The sequence below is a fragment of the Nicotiana sylvestris genome, chromosome 7 (assembly GCF_000393655.2).
Source record: "Nicotiana sylvestris chromosome 7, ASM39365v2, whole genome shotgun sequence".
In the NCBI taxonomy this organism is placed as follows: Eukaryota; Viridiplantae; Streptophyta; class Magnoliopsida; order Solanales; family Solanaceae; genus Nicotiana; species Nicotiana sylvestris.
The window spans coordinates 150,810,954-150,835,442 of record NC_091063.1 but is presented as its reverse complement, the minus strand read 5'-3'; the positions used below and the strand labels follow the sequence as shown (position 1 = coordinate 150,835,442).

General features: G+C 37.9%; 1 protein-coding gene across 3 annotated transcripts in view; it reads right to left on the bottom strand.

Annotated features, from left to right (window-relative positions):
* Positions 1-22,968, bottom strand: part of LOC104246779 (E3 ubiquitin-protein ligase PRT6-like) — a 45,212-nt gene extending 22,244 nt beyond the window's left edge. For all 3 annotated transcript variants that reach the window (XM_009802659.2, XM_009802661.2, XM_009802660.2), the window contains exons 1-4: positions 22,655-22,968; positions 16,486-17,595; positions 14,487-15,682; positions 14,212-14,352 (exon numbers count right to left, since the gene is read on the bottom strand). In XM_009802659.2, the coding sequence (XP_009800961.1) occupies positions 14,212-14,352; positions 14,487-15,682; positions 16,486-17,595; positions 22,655-22,729 (2,522 nt within the window). In that variant the 5' untranslated portion in view covers positions 22,730-22,968. The remainder of the gene's footprint in view (positions 1-14,211; positions 14,353-14,486; positions 15,683-16,485; positions 17,596-22,654) is intronic.
* Positions 22,969-24,489: the final 1,521 nt, after the last annotated feature.

Below are 24,489 nucleotides of genomic sequence, written 5' to 3'. Positions count from 1 at the left end.
AGTTTCTTACCAAGAAGGTCTGCTAAGTCATCAAGAGATTTGAATTTAAAATCTTGAACCTTAGGAGGCCTTTGAACATGAGTAAGAACTACTTGATCAACCGATTTGATTCCCGAAGTGGAGGCAATATCGGTTGGTCCTTTGTTAGTACTCATCTTCTTTATTAAAGCAGTCAAATCATCCAATTTTTTATCAAGAGAACCGATATGTTCTCCTAAAAATTTTACATATAAACTCAAATAATTGTTTTGAGAAATCAATTTATTAATTTCTGTGATACTAACAGCTGCAACATTATCGTCAACAAATTTTTTGAAAAGCAGTGAAGGTAATACCAGTATTATTAGGTAAAATAAAGGGGGCTTGAGGAGGGTAAATGGCTTTAGTAATATTATCGCTCCCATCTTTATAAGATCTTTCTAACACCTTTATATAAAGAGGCAAATAAGTTGTTATAAATCAAGGAACAAAATACATAATTTGATTATGCAAAGCACAATTTTCGTAAAATTCTTGAGAAATACTATTTAAATCTTCTTTGTTATAAGCATCAAAAAACCAAGTTTTAAACTGGCTCCATTTATCACTAAAAATTCTTTTTGAATATATTTTCTTGCCCGTGAACCTGGTCTAAAATCAATTTGGTGTGGAATCATTAAGTATCGTTGGGGTCGAAATCCATTTCGGATACAGAAGGAATATCCTTATCAGAAACATTATCATTATCCTGAACAATATTTGTTTGAGGGTTAATTTTAACCCTTTCAAAAGGCTTATCACTAACTATAGTGTGTAATGAGGCTGCGCGCTTGCGAGCTGGACCATAGACTGGTTCAACAGGAGAAATATGTTAAATAGCAGGTAAAAGTCTATGACTAGAAAATGAGCGTCTATTATAAATAGTAGACTTATCATCAAATTGAATACAAATCCTACCGTCCGGGTTTTGAGTAACATGCGAACAATCAGTATTTGACAAGTCATTAGTAATTTAACTTGGGGATATAACCGAATTTAAAGTCTAAGTAGTTGGGAAATTAATTTCTTCCCACCTAATAGGTCTCCTAGTGGTGACCTTGGACCTTGCAAAATTGGTTTCTACTAATATGGTCTGATCCGATGTATCGTATAACTTACATTGAAGATTTAGAGTTGACAATAATTTGAAATATATCCTATAAGATAAACATATAAGTTCAAACCAGGCGCATAATTATAACCATGCGTTTTCACATTTAAAGTCAAGGCATCAAAAATATTAACATCAGAAAGAGAAAGTTGCAAATTGGGTTGAGTATTAAAATATGCTGGACCATAGGCCACAGTAGATTCAATCGAACCCATCAGAGACTGTCTGAAATTCAGATTTCTAGCTTCTCTAAGAGCTGCTAAAAAGGTCTCTGGTAATCCTTCAAGGGTTAAAGGTTTAAACGCAATTTGAACCATACCAATATGCAAGTAATGATAATGATGTTTATATAAGTCAATATCGTGTTTGTTTAACAAACGAATAGTCTGTTCAGAAGAATTTAACATCATAGACTGTTCAGTCGTTTTTATCAATTGTTTTGAAGAAACTTTATCAAACCAACCATAATCATAAATGGTTTTTATAGAAACTTTAGGAATCGTCCATTTATTTAACAAATCAAGGTTTTGAGGTATATCTACCTCTTCAAATCTAGCACTTTTAGTACTTGTTTCTCTCACATCCATTCCAAAAGCTTCATATTGATGTTGAATAGTTCAGATCTATTACATATTTACCATGAAAGTTCCTAGGCTCTGATACCATTTACACCAGGATCAGGGTAGGCGGGCGGTCGTCGCACGGCCATCCAGATCTAGCTGTTTCAGTACCTTTAAAGGTTGGCGGTAATCCTCACGACCAGTAAAGATTCTAAATATACAAGAATTTTATTATAGCTTTAATGACTGTATGGAAGGATATATCCTTTTACCCAAGCAAGGGGTCTGTCTAGGTCCAATACATACTCTTATTGAGCCTATGTGTCTAGCGGTTCTAACTGTGAAAGAAAGAGCCCTTTTGACAATTTCAGCAGGCTATAGTGTCACAGCTGGCTAGACGGAACCATTAAGGCAAAGCCAATAAGAGTAGTACCAGAGTCGACTGTACCACCATCTTGGAACCAAGCCAAGAAACTAGATTAAAATTTCTTTATATTTTGAAAGAGTCTGGATTTTTCATAGTTAACATGCAAGAGAAGTTAGATCTTCAACATAGATATGAATCCGTTTATCCGAACATAGTCACGACTGGGGAGAGAAACTAAGTATATAAAATACTAAAGAAAGAAAAATAAATAAGTAAATACCTTTAAGGCCGGGAAGCAAGGCCCTTGAGATTATGAACTGAACTTCGAAACTTTTATTTACTTCAACTGATTTACAAAATGAAGAAGCTAAAGACTTTACAAGTTTAGAAAGAGATTCAAGAGAGAGAGGGGAATTCTTCTCATGCCTCTCCGAATGAGAGAGGTCCTCTACTTATAGAAAGAAAAAGAAAACATAAGGAATCTATGTACAGTAAAGTTGGTCACCTATGTGGGTCCCTTATACAGTGTTTCTACTGTTGGGAACAGTGAAAAAGAACTTTTTTATGTGAATCTTAGTGTTGGTCCATTTTACGAAAATTGTACGTTCTTTAACCTATCTACTTAAAAGCTACTTGAACTTTCCAGATGTCGAAGAAAGAACTCTCTCATGTGATTCTTAAAATAGGAAATGATTGTTACATTAAAAATACTTTCTTATAGTACTTGTTAATGAGAAAGTTCCTCAAAACAGAAAGTAGAATTCACATCATTGTATACGCACTCATAGAATGAAATAATGCACTTTCAACAGTGGTTTCTCCAACAACACCTGATGGTAACTCAAATCAAAATTAGAAAACCACCACTTTCTAAAGTACTGGTGTTTGGATTGGCTTATAAAAAGTAGTTTTTAAGCTAAAAGCCAAAAGTCATAAGTTGGTAATACCCAACTTTTGGCTTTTGGATTAATTTTGTACTTTTTATGCTTAAAATTAAGTGCTTTTAAGCACTTTTTATCATTACCAAACACCACACAAACTAAAAAAGTGCTTAAAAGCCAATAAGCACTTAAAATAAACCAATCCAAACACCCTCTAAGTGGTAATTAAAATTTGTTGCACAGCGACAGATCAAATTATTAAGTACTTAACCCAGCAAATGTTCCTCTTTTTGTTCCTTTTGCAGTTGAATAGACAGTGGTAGAGAATTGATCGAAAAAAGTTTGATCATGACGAAAACTTCTTATCTTCAGCCGCAGATAAAATATTTACTTAATATGATCATTTCCAGCAGCCTACCCCCAATTTGTAACTTCTCAACGGTATTAAATCTTTTATGTGCATTAGCCATCTTGTAAAAGAATTTTGTGTTTTTATCTCCCCTTTTCACCCATAGACATCTAGACATTTGCCTCCACGATGTTTCTTCGGCTTTTGCAATTTCCTCCAACTACTTGTAGATACCTTCTTTTTCAGTTTTTAACTCGGCAACACCTTGTACACCACACTGTTGATGGTCCAGCTCCTCCAATCTTCCAAGTGCTTTCTTTTTCCTGTCTTCAACTCTTCCAAATACTTCCTTATTCCATTTCTTAATATCCTTTTTCCGCAGCTTAAGTTTTTTAATAAATGTTGAATCTGGTCTTCCTCTTACCTCATAATAACTCCACCATTGTTCCACGAGTTCACAAAAATCTCCACATCCAGCCACATGTTTTCGAATTTGAAGTAGCCATTTCTTTTATTCCAGTAACCACATTCCAGTATGATTGGACTGTGATCTGATGTAGGTCTTGGGAGTACCCTATGTTTAATGAATTTGAAATGTGCATCCCATTCATTTTTCACTAATTTCTATCAATTGTAGAAGCGCAACTATTATTATTTCCTCTAAACGAAGTGAATTGGCCTCCAGGTAGTGGCATATCTATAAGAGTTAAATCTTCAATACATTTAGAAAAATCTCTCATAGACCTTGTATTTCTAGCCCTTCCCTTCCCCTCATCACTTAATCTAACAACATTGAAGTCTCCACCTATAGCCCATAGCATTGAAGCCAATCCACTTATATCAGCAAGTTCTCTCCATAACTCCTTCCTGCCCCTTCTATCACATGGTCTATAGACCCTGGTAACAAGACCTCTAAAACCAGTGTTAACTTCTTCCAGAAAAACTGATACTGAGTGCTTCCCAATTAACTCATCAAGCATCTCCATCTCCTCTTATCCTAGAACATAATAATTTCCCCACTTCAACCTTGAGCTTCTATAGACCTTCATTTCACCCATCTATTACCACCAATTTTTAACACATGAATTATTAACTTTTTTAATCTTTGTCTCCACAAAACAGAAGACATCAGCTTTCTAATCTCTCACCAGCATTCTTATGATCCTCCTCTTTTCTTTATCATTAAGACCCCTGACATTCCAGTATACTAAGTTGTTCGGACACGAGTGCAGGTGTCCGACAGGGGTGCAGATCTAGTGGTCGGATCCTTCAAAACGTAAATTCTAAGATTCGGGGATATGGCTCCTAGTACGGATACGGGTGCGGGGATCCGGCTAAAAATAATTCAAAAAAAATAAAAATATAATTCGAAACGTACATGATTATCTTCTTCAGTAATCATGTCGTCCTCTGATTGCTCGCTGATTGGTTGACCAAAATTCTCTTCCTTTACTGCCCATCCTCAAGAATTCGATTATTAGTTCCCGACATTTTTGAAGACGGAATTTCTCAACAGCCTCTATCTCGATATTCACAGGGCCTTTACCTGGTAAAGATGGTAAGCCATAATCGTAACTCTGATTATAATGAAGGGCAGAACTTGAGTCAACCTGATTATTAGGACCGGGCCTATTATCTTGTTTCATTGTCCATACTAAGGTCCCTCTATCTGTTGACTTGGCCTTTGGGCTTTTTTTATTCACGTTAGTACTCGGCCCAACTCTCTCCACTTCATTACCCATAACCTGAGGCCTTTTAAAATTCTTTTTTAAATACAATTTTTTTTTATGAAGTAAGATGTTGCATTAAAGGCATCAAGAAGATGCAAAGAGTACAAGAAAGAGGTTCAGTTTGCTCCTAAATACAAAAATCTAGGCCAGAGCTTTGAGCAAACCAAAACCAAAAGGAAAAAACTGGTTTTTAAGCCATAGTGAGAGAGCTAATAAAATGTAACATGGAAATTACATCATTTATAGGGGCTAGATTATTCCAATTGAACAGATACATCAAACACTTAGACTTCAGGGTGCAGTTGAGAGTTGAAATGCCATCAAAACATCTGTTATTCCTCTCTGTCCATATACACCAAAAAATGCATGCTAGGATCATTTGGCAGATCTTTTTGATGGCCCTGTCAACTTTCCAAGAGTTCCAACTTTCCACTGCTACCTTTATGCTTTGTGGAGTTGCCCAGCTAATTCCAAAAACTGATAGGAACATATGCCATATATTTGCTACCACTGGGCAGTGTAAGAAAAGATGATTTACTGATTCTGAGCTTTGTTGGCACATGTAGCATCTATTCAGCATCTGAAAGTTCCTTCTGCATAGATTATCTTGGGTCAAAATAGCATCTTTAATAGTTGTCCAAGCAAAACACATTACTTTTGTAGGGAGTTTTGATTTCCATATCAGCTTCCACGGCCAATGCTCAATCACTTCATTAGCTGAACATAGTTTGTTATATCCTGCCTTCACTGAATATATGCCTTTGCTGGAGTTGCCCCACCTGAGGCTATCTGGTGTTGTGAAGCCTTCCAGTATACTATACAGGTCGAAGAGTTCACCAAGTTCCCAGTCCTGTATGTTCCTCCTGAAGTGAATGTCCCATACGTTTCCTGCTCTGTTCTGTGCTATTGTGGAGTCAGGTTCACTAACTATTTGGTAAAGGCTAGAGTGAGATGTTTTGAGGGGTGCATCATGAAGCCGCTTGTCCTTCCAAAATTTTGTAGTATTCCATTTCCAATCTTGAAGGACACCTCTTGAAAGAATTCATTTTTCAGGTTGTTGATATGCTTCCAGAGACCGACTCCCATGTGGTGCTCTACTCTGCTTAGTTCCCCGGTGGTCATGTTTACCATATTTAGCATTAACTACCTCCTTCCATAAGCATGTCGTTCTCTGACCATACCTCCACCACCACTTCATGAGTAGACTTTTGTTGTGTTTATCTAAATCTCTGATGCCCAAACCACCTTGCTTCTTTGGCATGATTACTTTGGACCATTTCACCAGGTGAAATTTGTGCCCTTCACAGTTGCCTTCCCACAAGAATGATCTCCTTATCTTATCTAGTTGCTTTTGTATCTTAATTGGCATAGGGAAGAGCGACATAATACATGTTGGGAGACTATCCAAAACACTATTAATTAGTGTCAGTCTTCCACCCATAGACAAATATTGCATTTGCCATGTAGCCAACCTTTTCTCCACCTTCTCAATAACTCCACTCCAAACTTCAGCAGCTTTGTACTTAGCTCACAGCGGAAGACCTAAGTAAGTTGTTGGAAAGGAGCCAATGTCACAGCCCATGATATCAGCCAATTCTTCCAAATTTTTTACCAAATTAACAGGGTAGATCTTACTCTTCAGCATATTTATGTGCAGCCCTGAGATAGCCTCAAAGAGAAGTGTCAGGTTTAGATATTGTACCTGCATTTTGTCTGCCCCACAGAAAATTAATGTGTCATCGGCATAAAGCAAGTGTGACACTATGACTGAGTTAGCTACACTATTGCCCACCGTAAACCCTTCAATCCATTGCATTTGCTTGGTTTTGTCCAACATTTTACTCAATCCTTCCATGGCGAAGATGAAAAGAAAAGGAGAAAGTGGATCTCCTTGTCTTATCCCTTTCTGTGGAGAGAAAAATCCATCTAGAGTCCTATTCACTAAGATAGAGTATTTAACTGTAGTGAGACTGAATCTAATCCATTTGATCCATTTGTCACCAAAACCCATATTCTTCAGCATTGCTAGTAAATAAGACCTGTTGACTTTGTCAAAAGCTATCTTTACATCCAGCTTGCATAAAATTCCAGGAATCCCACTCTTTAACCTCCCATCTAGCAACTCATTTGCTACTAGTGATGCATCTGCGATTTGTCTGTTCTTTAGGAATGCATTTTGCTCTCCTGATACTAAACTCCCAACTACTGTCTTCAATCTTTCAGCTAGAAGTTTGGCCAATATCTTGTAAACACTTCCAATGAGACTTATAGGTCTGAAGTCTCTAAGTTCTATTGCACCTTTCTTTTTAGGGATCAATGCAATAAATGAAGCATTACTAGACCTGACCATGTAGCAATGTTGATGAAAGTAATTCAGAGCTCCCATAATGTCTGCTTTGATGAACTCCCATGCTCTTTGAAAGAATGCCATTGTGTAGCCATCCGGGCCAGGGCTTTTATCTAGTGCACATGAATTAGTTGCTGCCAAGACCTCTTCTTCTTCAAATGTTCTCTCTAACCATACTTTCTCAATTGTTGTTATGCTAGCCGGGTTTTCAAAGCGAGCACTAGGCCTCCAATGCTCATTTTCCGTGTTCAGATCTTGATAAAACCTTAGGATTTCTGCTTTGATTTCATCTTTGTCTTCACTGATTTCTTCCCCAATTAACAACTTGTTTATGCAGTTGTTCCTTCTATGAGAGTTTGCCATTTTCTGAAAGAACTTGGTGTTCCTATCTCCTTCTTTGAGCCACAGGCATCTTGATTTTTGTCTCCATGACATCTCTTCAACCTTTGCCATTTGTTGTATATCCAGTTTCAGTTGCAATTTGTCTCCATGGGATTAGGGTTATATACTACTATTTAACTATCAAACTAACATTCCCCCTCAAGCTGGTGCATATAAATCATATGTACCAAGCTTGTTACATATATAACTAATACATGTAACAATGACTTGGTGAAAATATCAGCAAGCTGATCATTCGACTTCACAACTTTTGTAGCAATATCTCCCGAGAGTATCTTTTCTCTAACAAAGTGACAGTCAATCTCGATGTATTTAGTTCTCTCATGGAACACTGGATTTGACGCAATATGAAGAGCAGCTTGATTATCACACACAAGTCTCATCTGACTAATATCACCAAATTCAACTCCTTGAGCAACTGTTTGATCCAAATTAGCTCACATGTGGTCATAGCCATTGCTCGATATTCTGCTTCTGCACTAGACCGAGCTCACATTCTGTTTCTCGCTCTTCCAAGACACCAAATTTCCTCCTACTAAGACACAATATCCAGACGTAGAACGTCTATCAGAAGGTAATCCTGCCCAATCAGCATTTGAGTATCCAACGATCTGCTCATGGCCTCGATCCTCAAACAATAAGCCTTTGCCTGGAGCTGATTTTATATACCGAAGAATGCGGACAATTGCATCCCAATGACTATCACAGGGAGAATCCATAAACTGACTCACAACACTCACAGGAAAGGAAATGTCAGGTCTAGTGACTATGAGGTAATTTAATTTACCAACCAACCGCCTATATCTTGCAGGATCGCTAAGAGGCTCCCCCCCCTGTCCTGGCATAAATTTAGAATTCGGATCCATCGGAGTGTCAACAGGTCTACAACCTGTCATTCCTGTCTCCTCAAGAATATGTAAGGCATACTTCCATTGTGAGATCACAATACCTGAGCTAGACTGAGCGACCTCAATACCCAGAAAATACTTTAATCTGCCCAGATCCTTAGTCTGAAAGTGCTGAAAGAGATGTTGCTTCAACTTACTATACCATCCTGATCATTGCTAGCAATAACAATATCGTCAACATAAACGACTAGATAAATACAGCGATTTGAAGCAGAATGTCGATAAAATACAGAGTGATCAGCTTCACTACGAGTCATGCCAAACTCCTGAATAACTATGCTAAACTTACCAAACCAGGCTCGAGGAGACTGTTTTATACCATAGAGGGACCGGCGCAACTGACATACAAGGCCACTAGACTCCCCCTGAGCAACAAAACCAGGTGGTTGCTCCATATAAACCTCATCCTCAAGGTCACCATGAAGAAAAGCATTCTTAATGTCCAACTGATAAAGAGGCCAATGGCGAATAGCAGTCATGGATAGAAAAAGGCGGACTGATGCAATTTTAGCCACGAGAGAAAGTATCACTGTAATCGAGTCCAAATATCTGAGTATATCCTTGGCAACAAGACGAGCCTTAAGTCAATCAACCTGGCCATCCAGACCAACTTTGACTGCATACACCCAACGACAACCAACAGTCGATTTACCCGAAGGAAGAGGAACAAGCTCCCAAGTACCACTGGTATGTAAAGCAGACATCTCGTCAATCATAGCCCGTCGCCATCCGGGATGAGACAGTGCTTCACCTGTAGACTTAGGGATGAAAACAGAGGACAAAGATGACACAAATGCACAATGGGATGATGAGAGATGATGGTAACTTAAACCGACATAATGAGGATTAGGATTAAGTGTGGACCGTATACCTTTTCGTAGTGTAATCGGTTGATTAAGAGGAGACAAGTCCGTAGTATTAGCAGGGTCAGGTGCAGGACGTGAATCAGCTGGGCCTGATGTTCGGGGCGAACGACGATGATAAGTCAGGAGTGGTGGAGCTGTAGAAGGTTGACCTGGACTAGGTGGTGGCACTGGAGCTATAGTTGGTAGAACTGGAATAGTGAAGTATGATTGGGTTTCAAAGAAGGTAACATCAGCAGATATAAGAAATCGCTAAAGGTCAGGAGAATAACATCGATATCCCTTTTGCGTTCTCGAGTAACCCAAAAATATGTACTTACGAGCACGAGGAGCTAACTTATCTTTTCCTGGAGTAAGGCCATGAACAAAGCACGTACTCCCAAAGACACGGGGTGGAAGAGAGAACAAAGGTAAGTGGGGAAACAAGACAGAGAATGGAACTTGATTTTGGATAGCTGAAGATGGAATACGATTAATAAGATAACAAGATGTAAGAACTGCATCCCTCCAAAAATGCAGCGGAACATGAGATTGTATGAGTAGGGTACGAGCAGTTTCAATAAGATGTCTATTCTTTCTCTCAGTTACCCCATTTTGTTGGGATGTGTACGGACATGATGTTTGATGAATAATCCAATGGGAGTTCATAAACTGCTGAAATGGGGAAGACAAATACTCTAGGGCATTATCACTACGAAATGTGCGGATAGAAACCCCAAATTGATCTTGAATTTCAGCGTGGAAGGTCTGGAAAATAGAAAACAACTCAGATCGATTTTTCATCAAAAATATCCAGTGCACCTGGAATAATCATCAATGAAACTGACAAAGTAGCGGAATCCTAAGGTAGAACTAACCCGACTAGGACCGCATTTGAATGGACTAAAATAAAAGGTGACTCTGCTCGATTATCAAGACGCCGCGGGAAATGGGAGCGAGTATGCTTAATGAGCTGACACGACTCACACTCTAGAGTGGACAAGTGAGATAAGCCAGGTACCATTTTCTGAAGTTTTGACAAATTGGGATGTCCTAACCGTTTATGTAATAAATCTGGTGAATCAGTAACAGGACAAGTTATTGGAGGAAGACAATATGCGAGCCCATGTGATTTTGCAAGGATAAGATAATAAGTCCATCTGATTCATGTCCGGTACCAATGATCCGCCTTGTACTGCGTTCCTGTATAAAAACAAGGTCATCAAGGAATAAAACATCAAATTTAAGTGATTTGGCTAAATGACTAACGTCTATGAGATTAAAAGGACTACCAGGAACATAAAGAACTGAGTCTAAAGGTAAGGAAGGAAGTGGACTTGCTTGACCTATTGCAGTTGCCATGGCTTGAGACCCATTGGTCTTTGTGACTGTTGGAAGAGATTGAGAATATGAGATACTAGTGAAAAGAGATTTGTTACCAGAAATATGATCAGATACACCTGAATCAATGACCCAAGACTCAGAAGGTGAAGATTGGGAGACACAAGTCATGCTACTATTTGTTGGAACAACGGAGGCTAATCCTGATGATGTCTGTTTACGTGCTTTGTACTGAAGGAACACAATATAATCCGATAAAGAAACCATCTGGATTGGATTTAATGCATTTGATCCAACGAATTGTGATTCTAAGGCTTTTAATAAGAATGACATTATAATTTTCACACCGGAAAAGGTCAGAAAATTGTTTGGAAATCACTATTTTCACTATTACTGTTCACCGGAAACACTATAGCTCGCCGGAAAATAAAAAAGTCGTCGGAATCTGATGTAAACTTGATGGGTAGGCTCGGAAAGGCCACGCGAACAGGCTGTCTGAAGGAAAAAATTTGAAATCTGGCCGGGAAAAGGCCAAACGCGTCGGCGCGTGGGAAAAACTCGCCGGAAAAACAGACTTCTGATCCGCTCGTGAGGGCGCGTGAGAGGTTGGTTGCCGGAGATCTTTGGTGGGGTTTGGTCGCCTAAGCCTTGGGAACCCTGTGGTGGCGTTGGTTTTTTGCACAACATTAACGGAAAGTGATTTTGTTACGGACAACCTCTTAAGTCGCCAGAAAATTGCACGGCGACGAAGTCTTTCTTCCCGGAAGTCGCTGGAATGATGCACAGCGATAATTTTCTCACTGAAGCTCTGATACCATGATAAGAATGGACGTTGGGCCTAACTCAACCCCAAAAGCTAGCTTGTGAGGTGAGTATTGCCCAAGACCATATAAGGAGACCAGGATACTCATAATCCACCGATGTGGGACACAACTCAACACCCCCCTCACGCCCAGGCCTGCAACTGGAGCGTGGACAATATAAATGGGGGCCCAACATTGATAACAATTAATTGGGATGGGCCTGGCTCCGATACCATGTAAGAAAGCACGGGAGAAAATATATTATTGATTAAAAATTGACAATGATACAATGAGCCCTATATAATACATGTCTTACTCCTAATACATATGGGATTAGGGTTATATACTACTATTTAACTATCAAACTAACAGTGACTTCCCCCAAGTAATGTAAAATCTTCCCAGCTATATCTTCCCAACCCCAGTTGTAGTTGGACTCGGGTACGATGATAGCTTTTTTCCTTTCCCCAACCCATGTTTCGATTCTGAGATATCTGCCATAGTTGTTGTAGTTCTGATAAACCTTGTAGATAAAGGCTTGAATCTTCCTCCCCATCTTCTGTATAACTTCCCCTGTCCCCGTGAAGCTTGTTGCATTTGTTCGCATACCCATCTCAAATTTTCTTCGTCGATTTTGATTTGGCTTGTGAATCTCCGGCCACGTTCTATCCAAAGGAACCATCTGTCTGGACCCTCACTTTCTTCAACTATTTCAAATGACTTATCCTCTGAAATGAAAAAGGTTTTCCCTCCCATAATAAAAAGAAGAGATACCAAAGAGAAAGACTCGCCGGAGAGAGAGAGTCAGAAAGAGAAAAATAAGAATGGCACATTTCCCAAGTCAGAGCACATTTTAAGTACTAATCAACCATGAAAGCCACGGCATTCATATAATCTAGTTGTGTATTCACTAAAAGTGAGAATTTTTTTTTGCACATTTTTTAAATACAAATTATCATTAATGTTGTGCATGTGTATCATGCACGTCTCCAATTTCGAAGTTCCACCTTCCTCGGGACTGCTCCACCATCTCTCTTTCTCCGATGAATTGCTTCACTAATCCCGATTTCCAGCGAACCTCTCCAATTTTGCTTCACTATGAATTTTAGATTTGCCGGATATTTATTTCCAGAAAATCGAACACAAATTCTTACCCATCTCATATGTGTTCTAAATCTAGCACCCACACTGAAACACATTCCTACCCATCTCATATGTCGCATAAATTGAAACGGAGGGAGTGATAATATGTTAAGAATTAAATATTCATGGGGCTTATGCCCGGCACCTCGAGGCTTATGCTCGCCTCGTGTCATGTAAAGCGCCTCCCATCACACCTGCGCCTTTTAACACAGGGATAACAACAAACAATAATAACGAGTATATGCAAGAATAGTAAGTGTACATTAGCATGTGCAATTTCATTTCTGAAAACGAACTACTTGTACTATAACTAGTAAGATTTTATTGTTGTGCTTCCCCTAGAAACTCTATGTACAAGTACCCCTTTTCTGCTTGTGGAAGACACTGGACCCAATGTAACAAGTCAAGGAGACAACCCTCCCACCCGTCTATCTACTGGCCTTCTCCCTCCGCCAAACCAAACCTTGTTGCTGTTCTGGAATAAACAAATCTCCCATCCCTTTAAGGAAAGAAACTGACACATACATACATGAGAACGTTGGCAGTCTTCTTCCCAGAGGAAGAGTTCAAGGGCATCCTTGCTAAATAAATTTGTGTTACTAAATATGGATAAAGGATTAAAATGTGAAGGGGTGAGTATGTCCCCTCTTAATTTGATTTGAGGAGGTTAGGCATATAAGCTTGTCCTTCATTTTGCAATTTGTTGTCCTATTGCTTACAAGGAATGGGTATAGCCAAGCCTTAACCTGCATCTATTTAGGTGGATTTAAATAAAAAGCACACACACACACACAAAAAGTAATGGTGCATCAACATATGTTCGGAAAAGTTAAGAGTGACCCAGCCTCACATGCATAACTAATGAATTTAAAAGTCATTTGAGGAATCTATTTGGAAGATGGACATAATAACTCAGATATCCACAATATATCTATCAACCCATCACAATTACTATTTTTTTTTTTCTTTTGGTTGGTAGCCATCAACATTTACCATATTTTTCTTTTGGTTGGTACCCATCATTTATCACTTCTTCTGACCAATAAGGATTTGTTTCTTAGAAATCAATCCTATTATAATGATTTAGCCATTGTTGAATGCAATTATATAAATCAAGCAATACTGATAAGAATCACATAGATATAACACACCGATATTAACAAACTAATGGCAGCATCAGTGCTAATGAGAGGATATTGGTTTTGCTTAGTTAGATACACATCACATATATTAGTATATCACCCTTTATGACATTAGCGAAGTGGCAAATCAAACTTATGTACTCTGGGTATTCTGTAGTATTATACCATCAAATTAAAGAAAATAATATTTTATGCTTAACAAGGTGGAAGCAAACAGTAAATAGATAACGAAACTCATAGAAGACAGATAAGAGATGAGATACATACTCATTAGAGCGTTCAAGATTCAAGGATAAGTAATCTGAGAGCTCAAAACGTTCTAAAATCCTAGTAACGTATTGATCGGATGGGCCTAGTGCAGCACAACACTGGAGCAGAAAGAGATCAAGCTCTAGACCCTGCTCAGACCTGCACAGAGAGTATAAGAGAGAAAAGACTTGACGCAATGTCTATGAACACTAAATCTCAAGTAAATTAGCACATAAAGGAACTCCAAATTCCAAGGCCCAAATGAAGAATTGCATAAAGATTAATCTGCATACCAACGAACAGAGCGATACCACTCCCAGGATAATATGGCAGTATCACTATTCCTACGCCACATTCCAGCATGCACCTGGGCACAAAACACCTTAATTTGGAGAGCATGTTCCATAATGAAGGCAGAAAAGCCAAGTGGGTGGCAGCCTCCCAATATTCTGCCAAAAAAGTCATGATAGATAGCAGATGACGAATTGGAACCACTACCACCAAGGGCAGTTTCACCATAACATTGTCTGAGTGCCCCCTGTAAAACCATTGAAAGTAATCGATGCAGTGGAATATGAACTGATATTTCCTGCAAACTGACTTTATATGCTATATTAGGCCAATCAGACAAACTCAGCACCCGGAGAGCTTCCAACTCAAGGTCATAATCTCCTTCAAGCATACTGTCATCAACACCTCCAAAGCCAGTTGTTTCTTGGGCCAAATTCTGTCCAGAATCCAAGGCAATACCACCATTCAGTGACAGATAAGAATATTGCTTATTGGAATCTTCAGTTGAACTTGAGATTCTAATACCATTTGAAGAACTATGAGATCTAATAATTTTCCTTCCCCTTCTAAACTTCGAAAGTGTTCTTTTCGGCGCAAAGAAATTATTTCCAGAACTGGAGTTTGTTTTCGGGAATAAGACGTGAAGGAAAGGTCCTGATGTGTTATCCACCCTTAACCAATTCTCGATGGCCCTCAGGCACTCAAATGTCAACCATAGAACAGATGACGGTAACGGAGAACTATCAGATTTTGATTCAGGAGTCACGGATGCATGTTCCAATGGACTCCTCCCGGTCACACTACTAACAGAACTTTCCGGTGATAGCTTTCCAACTTTTGCATGTCTTTGGCTATCTTGATCTTCAAAATCTGGTGTATGCGTGAATAGAGCATCATCAGCATCTTCAGTGCTACTAATAGAGAATGCACCACCCACAAATAGAGAGTGAATATTTGCAATTGTATGACCCAAAACAAAAGGCAAATTCATATTTTCATTCTCCTCTTCTACATGGATGCCGATGTCTCTCTTTTGAGGGCTCATTCCTTGCACAAAGGTCAATAGCTTCATCCATGTCCTGAGTATATCCCGTCGATGATGAATCATGTATCTAGGTACAGCAGAATGACTCATGACAAATCGAATGTCTTCAACCACACGAAGAGTAGTTTCATACAAATTTCCCCATTTAATGACCTATAAAAAAAATCAAAGGACTTCATCAAGCAAGGTAATAGTGCTCTTTTAAGTCAATTGCTAAAATAGCATTAGGTAAACATTTTTTTTTCCTGTCATAAGTTAGTTAAACAGTGAAGAAAATCAAACAAGATATTTCGGTTGTTGCAGAATAAACTAGTTGCAGATTAGCTATATATTCATGAAAGGCCTAAAGCCTCAAAAACAAAGAAAATGCTAGCAGCTGAGTTTTTTTTTTCTTTTTAAATTAACAAATGTTGAAAACTTTAAAAGAGCAAGAACTTCAAGGAAGGAACAAAATCTGAAGAACTTCCTAAGCACACACATATATTGTTTCGATGTTTTTCTCATAAGTGAATATAACACAGACATAAACAGTCCCGTAAATAACTGTGAGAACTTCTACAATATCAAACTCTCGAAACATCTATGCACAAGTATACTTGTATTTGTACAACAGAAAATAAAGAAATTATGTAAGCATATGTATCCACTATGAACTCATTATACAAGCTTTTATATTTCCATTGCATATACATAATCTGTCCATTTTTCATGTGAAAAGTCAGTGCCTACCATACTAGATTTTACAAAATGTATCATACAATTATTTCCATCCAAGAACTACAACCATGTTATTAAAGGTAACTTCTACATGTCTGAAAGAAGAATGAGAGAGGGTCTGAGAGACAAGCTACTATAATTAAACATCACCAATATACTGTTGTTGTAATCTAACATAGAAAAAACAAGATAATTATCATTCCTTACACATGGCTGAAATCAAATTAACATAGCGATACCTTCAATCTACCATTTTCTCCTGCACAAGACATAAGTATGTCCCCTAAACAGTCCAGCAACATGGTCAAAAGATTCATCTCTTTTACAAGACGTGGGGTCAAAGTAGGCACCGTTAATATCTGCACAGAGAATGTTGAGAGAAGTGGATATTTTTTGAAGACTCTGTCATTACCTTCCTTTATTGCTTCATTCACAACAGTTGGGTAATAGCTAAGAAATACTTTAGCGAACTCATATTTAAATTGAGGTTCACCCAACAATTTCAAGAGCAATTCATGGAGCTTCCTCACAATATTACCACTGATCATGAACCTCTCTGCCCTCACCAGAACATCTAATAAACCTTCTGAAGAGAATACCCTTCTAGAGATAAAACTAAGCAAACTTTCACTATTCTTGCAGAAATCCAAAAGCATCTCAACCACTGCTGATGTCAACTCATGTGTGATACTTTTATATTTAGTTGCATGACTATTTAGTCTTGGACTTTGCTCAGAGATGCTTTCCGCAAATAGGAGCCCTTTTCTCCAACAAGACAGCAAGGAATCAAGAACGGGGCCCAAAGAATTAGCAAACTCTTCCGGAAGAGGTTCTATCTGCTCCACACCTTTATGCTTGGAACAGAATCCCTCACGTTTCCAAGCAGATACATCTCCACAATCACAGCAGCCACCACCCGTATATATGATTGAGTAATCATGGTCCTTGTGGTTTCCATTCTGGAAACATGGAACACATATTGCACATGTTGGATCATGCTCACATGTACGGCAACGGTACGCGATATCATTACTCCCCCAAACAGCCCCACAAACACCACGCTGACCAGAGCTCGCTAGTTGCTCTAGCGCTCCTCTTGGTTCGCCTTCAAACATCAACCATTGTAACCAGATCATACTTTCATGGAATAAATCTTTAATGGCTGAGCTGCCTGTGGATTTTGGAGAATCTATCTGCAGATCCAAAATACCGTCCATTTCCTCTGCATTAGTTGGCAAAAGAGCAGAGACAAGCTCTCCAATTTGAGACTTATTATTCTTCACATAAACAATTAAACCAGGCTGCCGGTGCTCCAAATTTGCTGCAGGAACTCCAAGATTCTCAAGCCTCTGACAATAACAAAGAATACAAGTCAAATAACATTTCCAAACCCCTCATCTTGGACTAATAACAGACAGGGGAGAGATGTGTGTGCGTGTATGTGTGTGAAGTGCATGAGTATATCTGTGTCTATTTCTCTTTATACCATTCTCGGGAAAAAAAAAATCAATGTTTGTTTCTACACACAACACGCACACATATAGAGTAAGGAGTAAAAAGCTTCTCACGCTTCATTTGGCCTACTTACTTCCACCCACCTTTAAAAGGTTATAAAGATGATTTGAAAATCGCAGATCTATAAGAAACCACTATCACTGATTGTTCATTTTATTCCCCATAGTTAACACACAATTGTTCAGACAGTTGATTTTTTTTAATTGAGAAATAGTTGGATAGTTGATTGATTGGATATTTTCCAGAGTATTTTTGTGCCTGGAGAGGGATAAACAGCACTTCTGAACCATAAAGTGGGTAACATCAAAATTATGAAAACCACTAAGAAGCATTTATATTTTGTCCCAAAAATAATGCTTCAGGAGCCATATTTTGTCATGAAGCATAAAGTGGGTAACATCAAAATTATGAAAACCACAGGGAAGCATTCAGATTTTGTCCCCCAAATAATGCTTCAGGAGCCACTTAAAAAAAATAAAGTATATAATCCAAATTCACATAAACAGAGCAACAAATAGCATCGCCGTACAACACTCAGACCGTTGCATATCTTGGTGAATGAAAAAACATATAAATATAAGAACATATTAGTAAGGGAAAAAAATGAAACAACCTTCAAAAGCAGAAGGCAGAAGATGGTCGATGGAATAAGTAATGAAGCGCAAATTCATCCTTCCCATGGACAAAGTAAAGAGTCATGAACTATTTGACTTTTAGATGATAATCCATTAGATATTCTATTAGCCTCTCTTTTTTTCCTTTTTTGACTTGGGTGACGGGCTCTACTTAGTGTTTCCTAACACATAAAACTGCCTGGGAAGCAGAATAATTGAAGATCTACCCATCTCATTTCATTTCCACAGATATAAGAGACTCCCCTCCCCCCTCCCCCTCCCCCTCCCCTCTCCCAACTTCCAAGTTATTTGACATATTTTTGGGACGTCGCCAACTATTTCAGTCACTTCTAAAAATATCAATTGTCCAACTTTCACAAGTTCCAAAAAATCAAATGCATTTACCATGCAAATTTAAACTTCAACGTGAGATTTTCTCCATCAAATAAACTGTTTATCTGTTACGCTAATATCAATGCTATCAAAGGCGCGCTTAAAGCGCGCTTAGGCCCTAAAGCGAGGCTCAAAACACGTCGAGCGCTTCGCCTCACTTAACGGGCGCTTCAGTATTTTCATCAAGGTGCTAAAGCATTATTTTCCTTGCCAATAAGCTTAATCCTGAAATGGCAGCACTAAACAATTGATATTTCACTTTATCGTAAATTCTCTTCAATTTTTTTGTCCATATATTTGGTATTCATGCGTATAGATATTAGTCTTGGACTACACATACATATTTGTAGTTTTACTCTATTTGCGCCTTTCTTCCTTAAAGCCCACGCTTTATTTGCGCTTTGCGCTTAAAGCCCCAATAGACCTTAGAGCTTTTTGCGCTTTTCGCCTTTGATAATACTGGCTAATATTTCCTTCCAAAACTACTATCATAAACACAAATCAGAGTTAAAAAACTCCCTACGCAAATCAAATTCCATCATATGACAAATGAAATTGAGTATAAGATGTCAGACCTTTTGGGTAAAAAATATACAACAACAGTAACAACAACTACACGGCTACACCTCAAACTAGTCCAAAAACAAAAAAAAAACAAAAAAAAATGCCTCAATCCCATGCATTTGATAAGAGAATCACAATCTCCAGACTCTTGGGTGCTTTAGTTGTAGCAATATATAACTTGAGGACAAGATTCATTATATTTTCACAAATATGGAGCGAAAGGTAAGAGCCAAGGTACAATATAGTGGCAGACAACTTTATAGAGAACTTAAGTAAGTGTGCCCATATCTATAACTTATCTTTAGTTTAGTACATTTTAAGTTTATCAACTTTGAGACACTAAAGATATATTAGTCCGGTAATTTCATCAGAAATTCACTTGAAGCTGGTTGAACCGGCTTATTTGGATATAAATAGATCTTTTCTTGCTAGTTTTTAAGATGCCAAACCATGATGTTTTATTTTTTAGTTAGTGAATTTTTGTCATACGAGACTAAACAGCATGAAAGAGAAAAGAAGGGGGGGAGCTCAACAAGACTGTAACTTCATGACCCTAGAATATCAATTTTAAGACTCACTATAACAATAATAACATTACTCCCATCAGATTATAAGGATAGAGACAACAAGGTCCTAGAAACCTTCACTTCGCTCACCAAAATTTTCTTGTACTCTACACATCTTCAGGTCATCAAGTACTAAATAGGCTTCTCTTATCTAAATCATACAATCTTACCGGTCATCAAGATCCCACCATTAATTAAGTCTTCCATTTCTCCTTCTCTCCAAACATAAACCACTCCTCCTAGGCTCCTACAATGTATTTGCTTACCTCATAGCTAATCAACATACATTACCCTTTATGTTGCATAATCATTCGTCATAGCGTCGAATCTACTCTACCCTATGCTACCATCTTTCTTCCTTGTGATTCAACCTCGGCGGATATTTAGTCAACTGCGGTTACGAAACAAGCTGAAACTTTATAAATTGTCGAACCCCGAGCTTGTGGTCCTCCTTTGAGTGTGAAATTGGACACAGTTTTGCAAAGAAATAGCCCTACATCAAAAGAATTAGGTCCAAGCCTCCATTTTGCCTCAGCAGTTTACATCACTCTTCACAACATCAAATCACCTAGTATCTTAAATACTCTCCTTTTAGCTCCTAACCACTTCCCATAATTCAACAATCTTTGAGTTCAGAGATCACATGACTTTTTTGGTAACACTGTGAATTACCATTGATAACAAACAACAAGAGTACACCTAGAAAGCACCTCGACCCCAACTATCACATGACTTTTATAACCCTAGGATATATGATCTGTTATAGGCCAGCTTCAACAGCATAAATACCACTAATTACTGCTAAGAAAGTGATGATTCTCAACCCACACCAATCATCATTTCCCTTATCTTCCATTAAACCACCTAGGAGTAGGAGCTAGATCTCTTGTGAGACTCCAGTTCCAAGCAATTGTGTCAACCTTCATCTAGGGTGTATAAAAATATAGCTCCTAACTTAAACAGGACCATTTCTGATGTACTCGTGCAACTGGAAGTTCTTTTCACTCCTAACTTAGCATGCTGTAGACACAAAGTAACAGGCAAAAGCAAATACAAAAGTGAGATAATTTCACCCATTTGATTCGCATTCATCAGTGGATTTCTTCTATTTTATAATGTGCTGCTCCTGCTGAAATTTCATCTAAAAAATTCTAGTAAACATTCTAATGTCCTTTTTCCTGTTATGTTATGCAAAACATAGAACTCAATTCAACTAGGGGTGTTCATGGTACAGTACGGTATGATACAGTTTTGAAAATTCTGGTTCAGTAATTTCTGTTAACGGTATGGTCTGGTATTTTAAGTTTCGTTTTGATTTTGTGCAATACGGTAAGTCGGTAACTGCGGTTTGTTCGACTTTGACTTACATACAGTAGAGAATTGTGTCAACGTCATCCTGTTAAACAAATTGAGAAGGTGGCATACAAATAAGATTTGCAGCACACATTCTCTTCGACTTACAGGTGATAACACATTGTAACACTGAAAATAGAGTAGCCATTTAATATATTAGAAGAATGGAACTTGGGGAATTACATGACATCTTCTCACCCATCTAGGGGTCCCAATGTCCTATAAATACTCATAAAAAATCCTAAAGGCAGATGGTAATGAGTAAATAGTAATCTGCATACTTTAAGTATTTAGTTTACATTTAGTAGTATAGATTAGAAGGTTTTAGTTTGAAGGATTTTAGGCCTTTTATTACTAGTTTATATTTAGTTTAACGAAATAATTAGTATCTATATTTATATATGTATCATTAGAACCGTACATCTTTCTTGGTATCCACCACATCAAGGTGAGTAGGTGACACTCTACTGTTGAGTTATATTAGAGGTGGAATAGAATAACCCTGTTGAAGCGTAAATCGCGACCCTTTGTCCCGGCCATTGTAGCACACCAAGAGCACTCGTCCATAAACCGGTTACTGGTACAAATAATTCCTAATGGAATAGGCAACAAAGCCACCTCGCCACCCACGAGCTTCTTCTAGTTTGTGGGGAGTATATAAAACTTTTGTCGGGCTATGGGTCCCTCAAAGTGTGTGTGTGTATATATATATATATATATATCAGTGTTGTCAAAGGCACGCTTAAGCCCTGAAGCGAGACTCAAAACATGTTGAGCGTTTCGCCTCGCTTTATGTGCGCTTTAGTATTTCATCAAGGCTCTAAGGTATACTTTTCCTTGTTAAATAGTGTAATCATGTAAAAGCGACATTAAACAATTGATATTTTACTTTTTTCGTAATTTTTTCCCAATTTTTTTGTCGTATATTTGTTATTCATGCTTATAATTATTAGTATTGGACTACTTATACATATTTTTACTTTTTCTCCAGTTGCGCCTTTTTTCATTAAAGCCCATGCTTTATTTACGCTTTGCGCTTAAAGCCCCAACGGACCTTAGAGCCTTTTTGCGCTTTTCGCCTTTGATATATATATATATATATATATATATATATATATATATGAGAATTGTATATGCATATTAATTAAGTATTTCGGTTCGGTAATTCGGTATTTACCAAAGTATGCACCCCCCTAAACTCAACTACAACTCAATCCCAAATTAGTTGGTTTCAACTAAATGAATCATTATCCATTCCACACTATCTTCAAAATTCAAAGAGCTGTGACCATTTCTACGCTAATGTCGACCTTTAAGATTGTAAAGCTCACATAATTGGAGTTCATACACAGAAAATTAGTACCAAAAAATTAACAATATGAGTTTTCAAGTTAACCGAGTACCTGAAGAATAAGTTCCTGAGGAGTAGCCATAATCGGCTCCTCCTCCGGTGAAGAGTCAATCATCATTCGGAACATTAACCGAAACCAATAGGCGCAATTACAATCCCCAATTCCACAATTATCGTTCCCCAGGGCTGAACTGTAGTGTCAGTCTTACACTATCAAATGTTCAGTTTTGAAACTCTGGCTGATTTCTAGGGCATACGATCCTTGAATTGGTTTTCAGGTCTCAGATTTTTCGTGTACATTTGTAAATGGATATTCTGTGAAATTCCGCTAGAACCATAGGTAATATTCCTCTAATGCATATATTACACACTAATCATTGGACAAGTCAAATATATTTTTTCCCAAATATGATTTTTAAAGTTTTAAATTGTTAGCAGAATAATTATGAAACGTATTATGTTGTAATTTATAAAAGAATAAGTTGATGTTTGTTATAAATATATTATATTATGGATGTTCATTTAGTACTCTGTTGTAAATAAGCTTCCTGAAGAAGCTTATCCATATGGGACTCCACCGTAAATATATTTATCTATTTAGTACTATATTGGAAATAAGCTTCTTGAAGAAGCTTATCACTTCGGTACCCGGTTATGGATAAACATTACCCCCAGTAGAAGTTTATCCATACCGGGTATAATAAGCTTATCTTTTCAGTACCCAGTTATGGATAAATATTACCCCCGGTAGAAGATTATCCATACCGGATATAATAAGTTTATCCATTCAGTACTCCGTTATGGATAAATATTGCTCTCAGTAGAAGATTATCCATATCTGGTACAGCAGCAGTTTACACAGCAGCTTGTAGCAGCTTACACATCAGCTTGTAGTAGTAGCTTACACAACAGCTTATAGTAGCTTACACTGCAGCTTGTAGTAGCAGCTTACACAGCAGCTTGTAGTAGCAGCTTACAGAGCAGCTTCCTTTCTTCTATAAATAGAAGAGATTTCAGTTCATTATGTACATCAGTTTGAATTCGAATAATATATCAGTTTCTCTCTATACTTGTCTTTACTTTATAGTCTTTATTTCATAACACGTTATCAGCACGAAGCTCTACCATCTCGAGCAAATATTTTGAAAGTATCTAAGGTAAGAACTTTCTTTTCCTAAATAATGTCAAATCTTTCTAAACTTGAATTTGTAGCCCTGGATATATCGGGCAAAAGCTACATGTCTTGGGTACTTGATGCTGAAATTCATCTTGATGCGATGGGTCTGGCAGACACCATCAAGGATAAAAACCAGGCATCAAACCAAGACCGTGCCAAAGCAATGATATTCCTACGCCATCACCTTGATGAGGGCCTGAAAATGGAATATCTCACTATTAAAGATCCAGTCATACTGTGGAATAATTTGAAAGATAGATATGACCACCTGAAGATGGTCGTTCTTCCACAGGCACGTTATGATTGGACTCATCTAAGGCTACAAGATTTTAAATCTATCAGTGAGTATAATTCTGCTATGTTCAGAATTATTTCCCAATTAAAATTATGTGGTGATAATATTACTGATCATGATATGTTGGAGAAAACTTTCACCACTTTTCATGCCTCGAATATGCTCCTGCAGCAGCAATATCGAGAGATGGGATTTAAAAAGTATTCTGAACTTATCTCACATCTTCTTATAGCAGAGCAACATAATGGGCTATTAATGAAAAATCATGAAAGCCGACCTATTGGTTCTTGTCCATTCCCTGAAGTGAATGAGACGAACTTCCACCAAGCTAAACGTGGAAGAGGTCGTGGCCCCAGTCGTGGTCATGGCCGTGGTCGGGGAAGAAACCCCAATCATGGTAATAATAATGCACCAA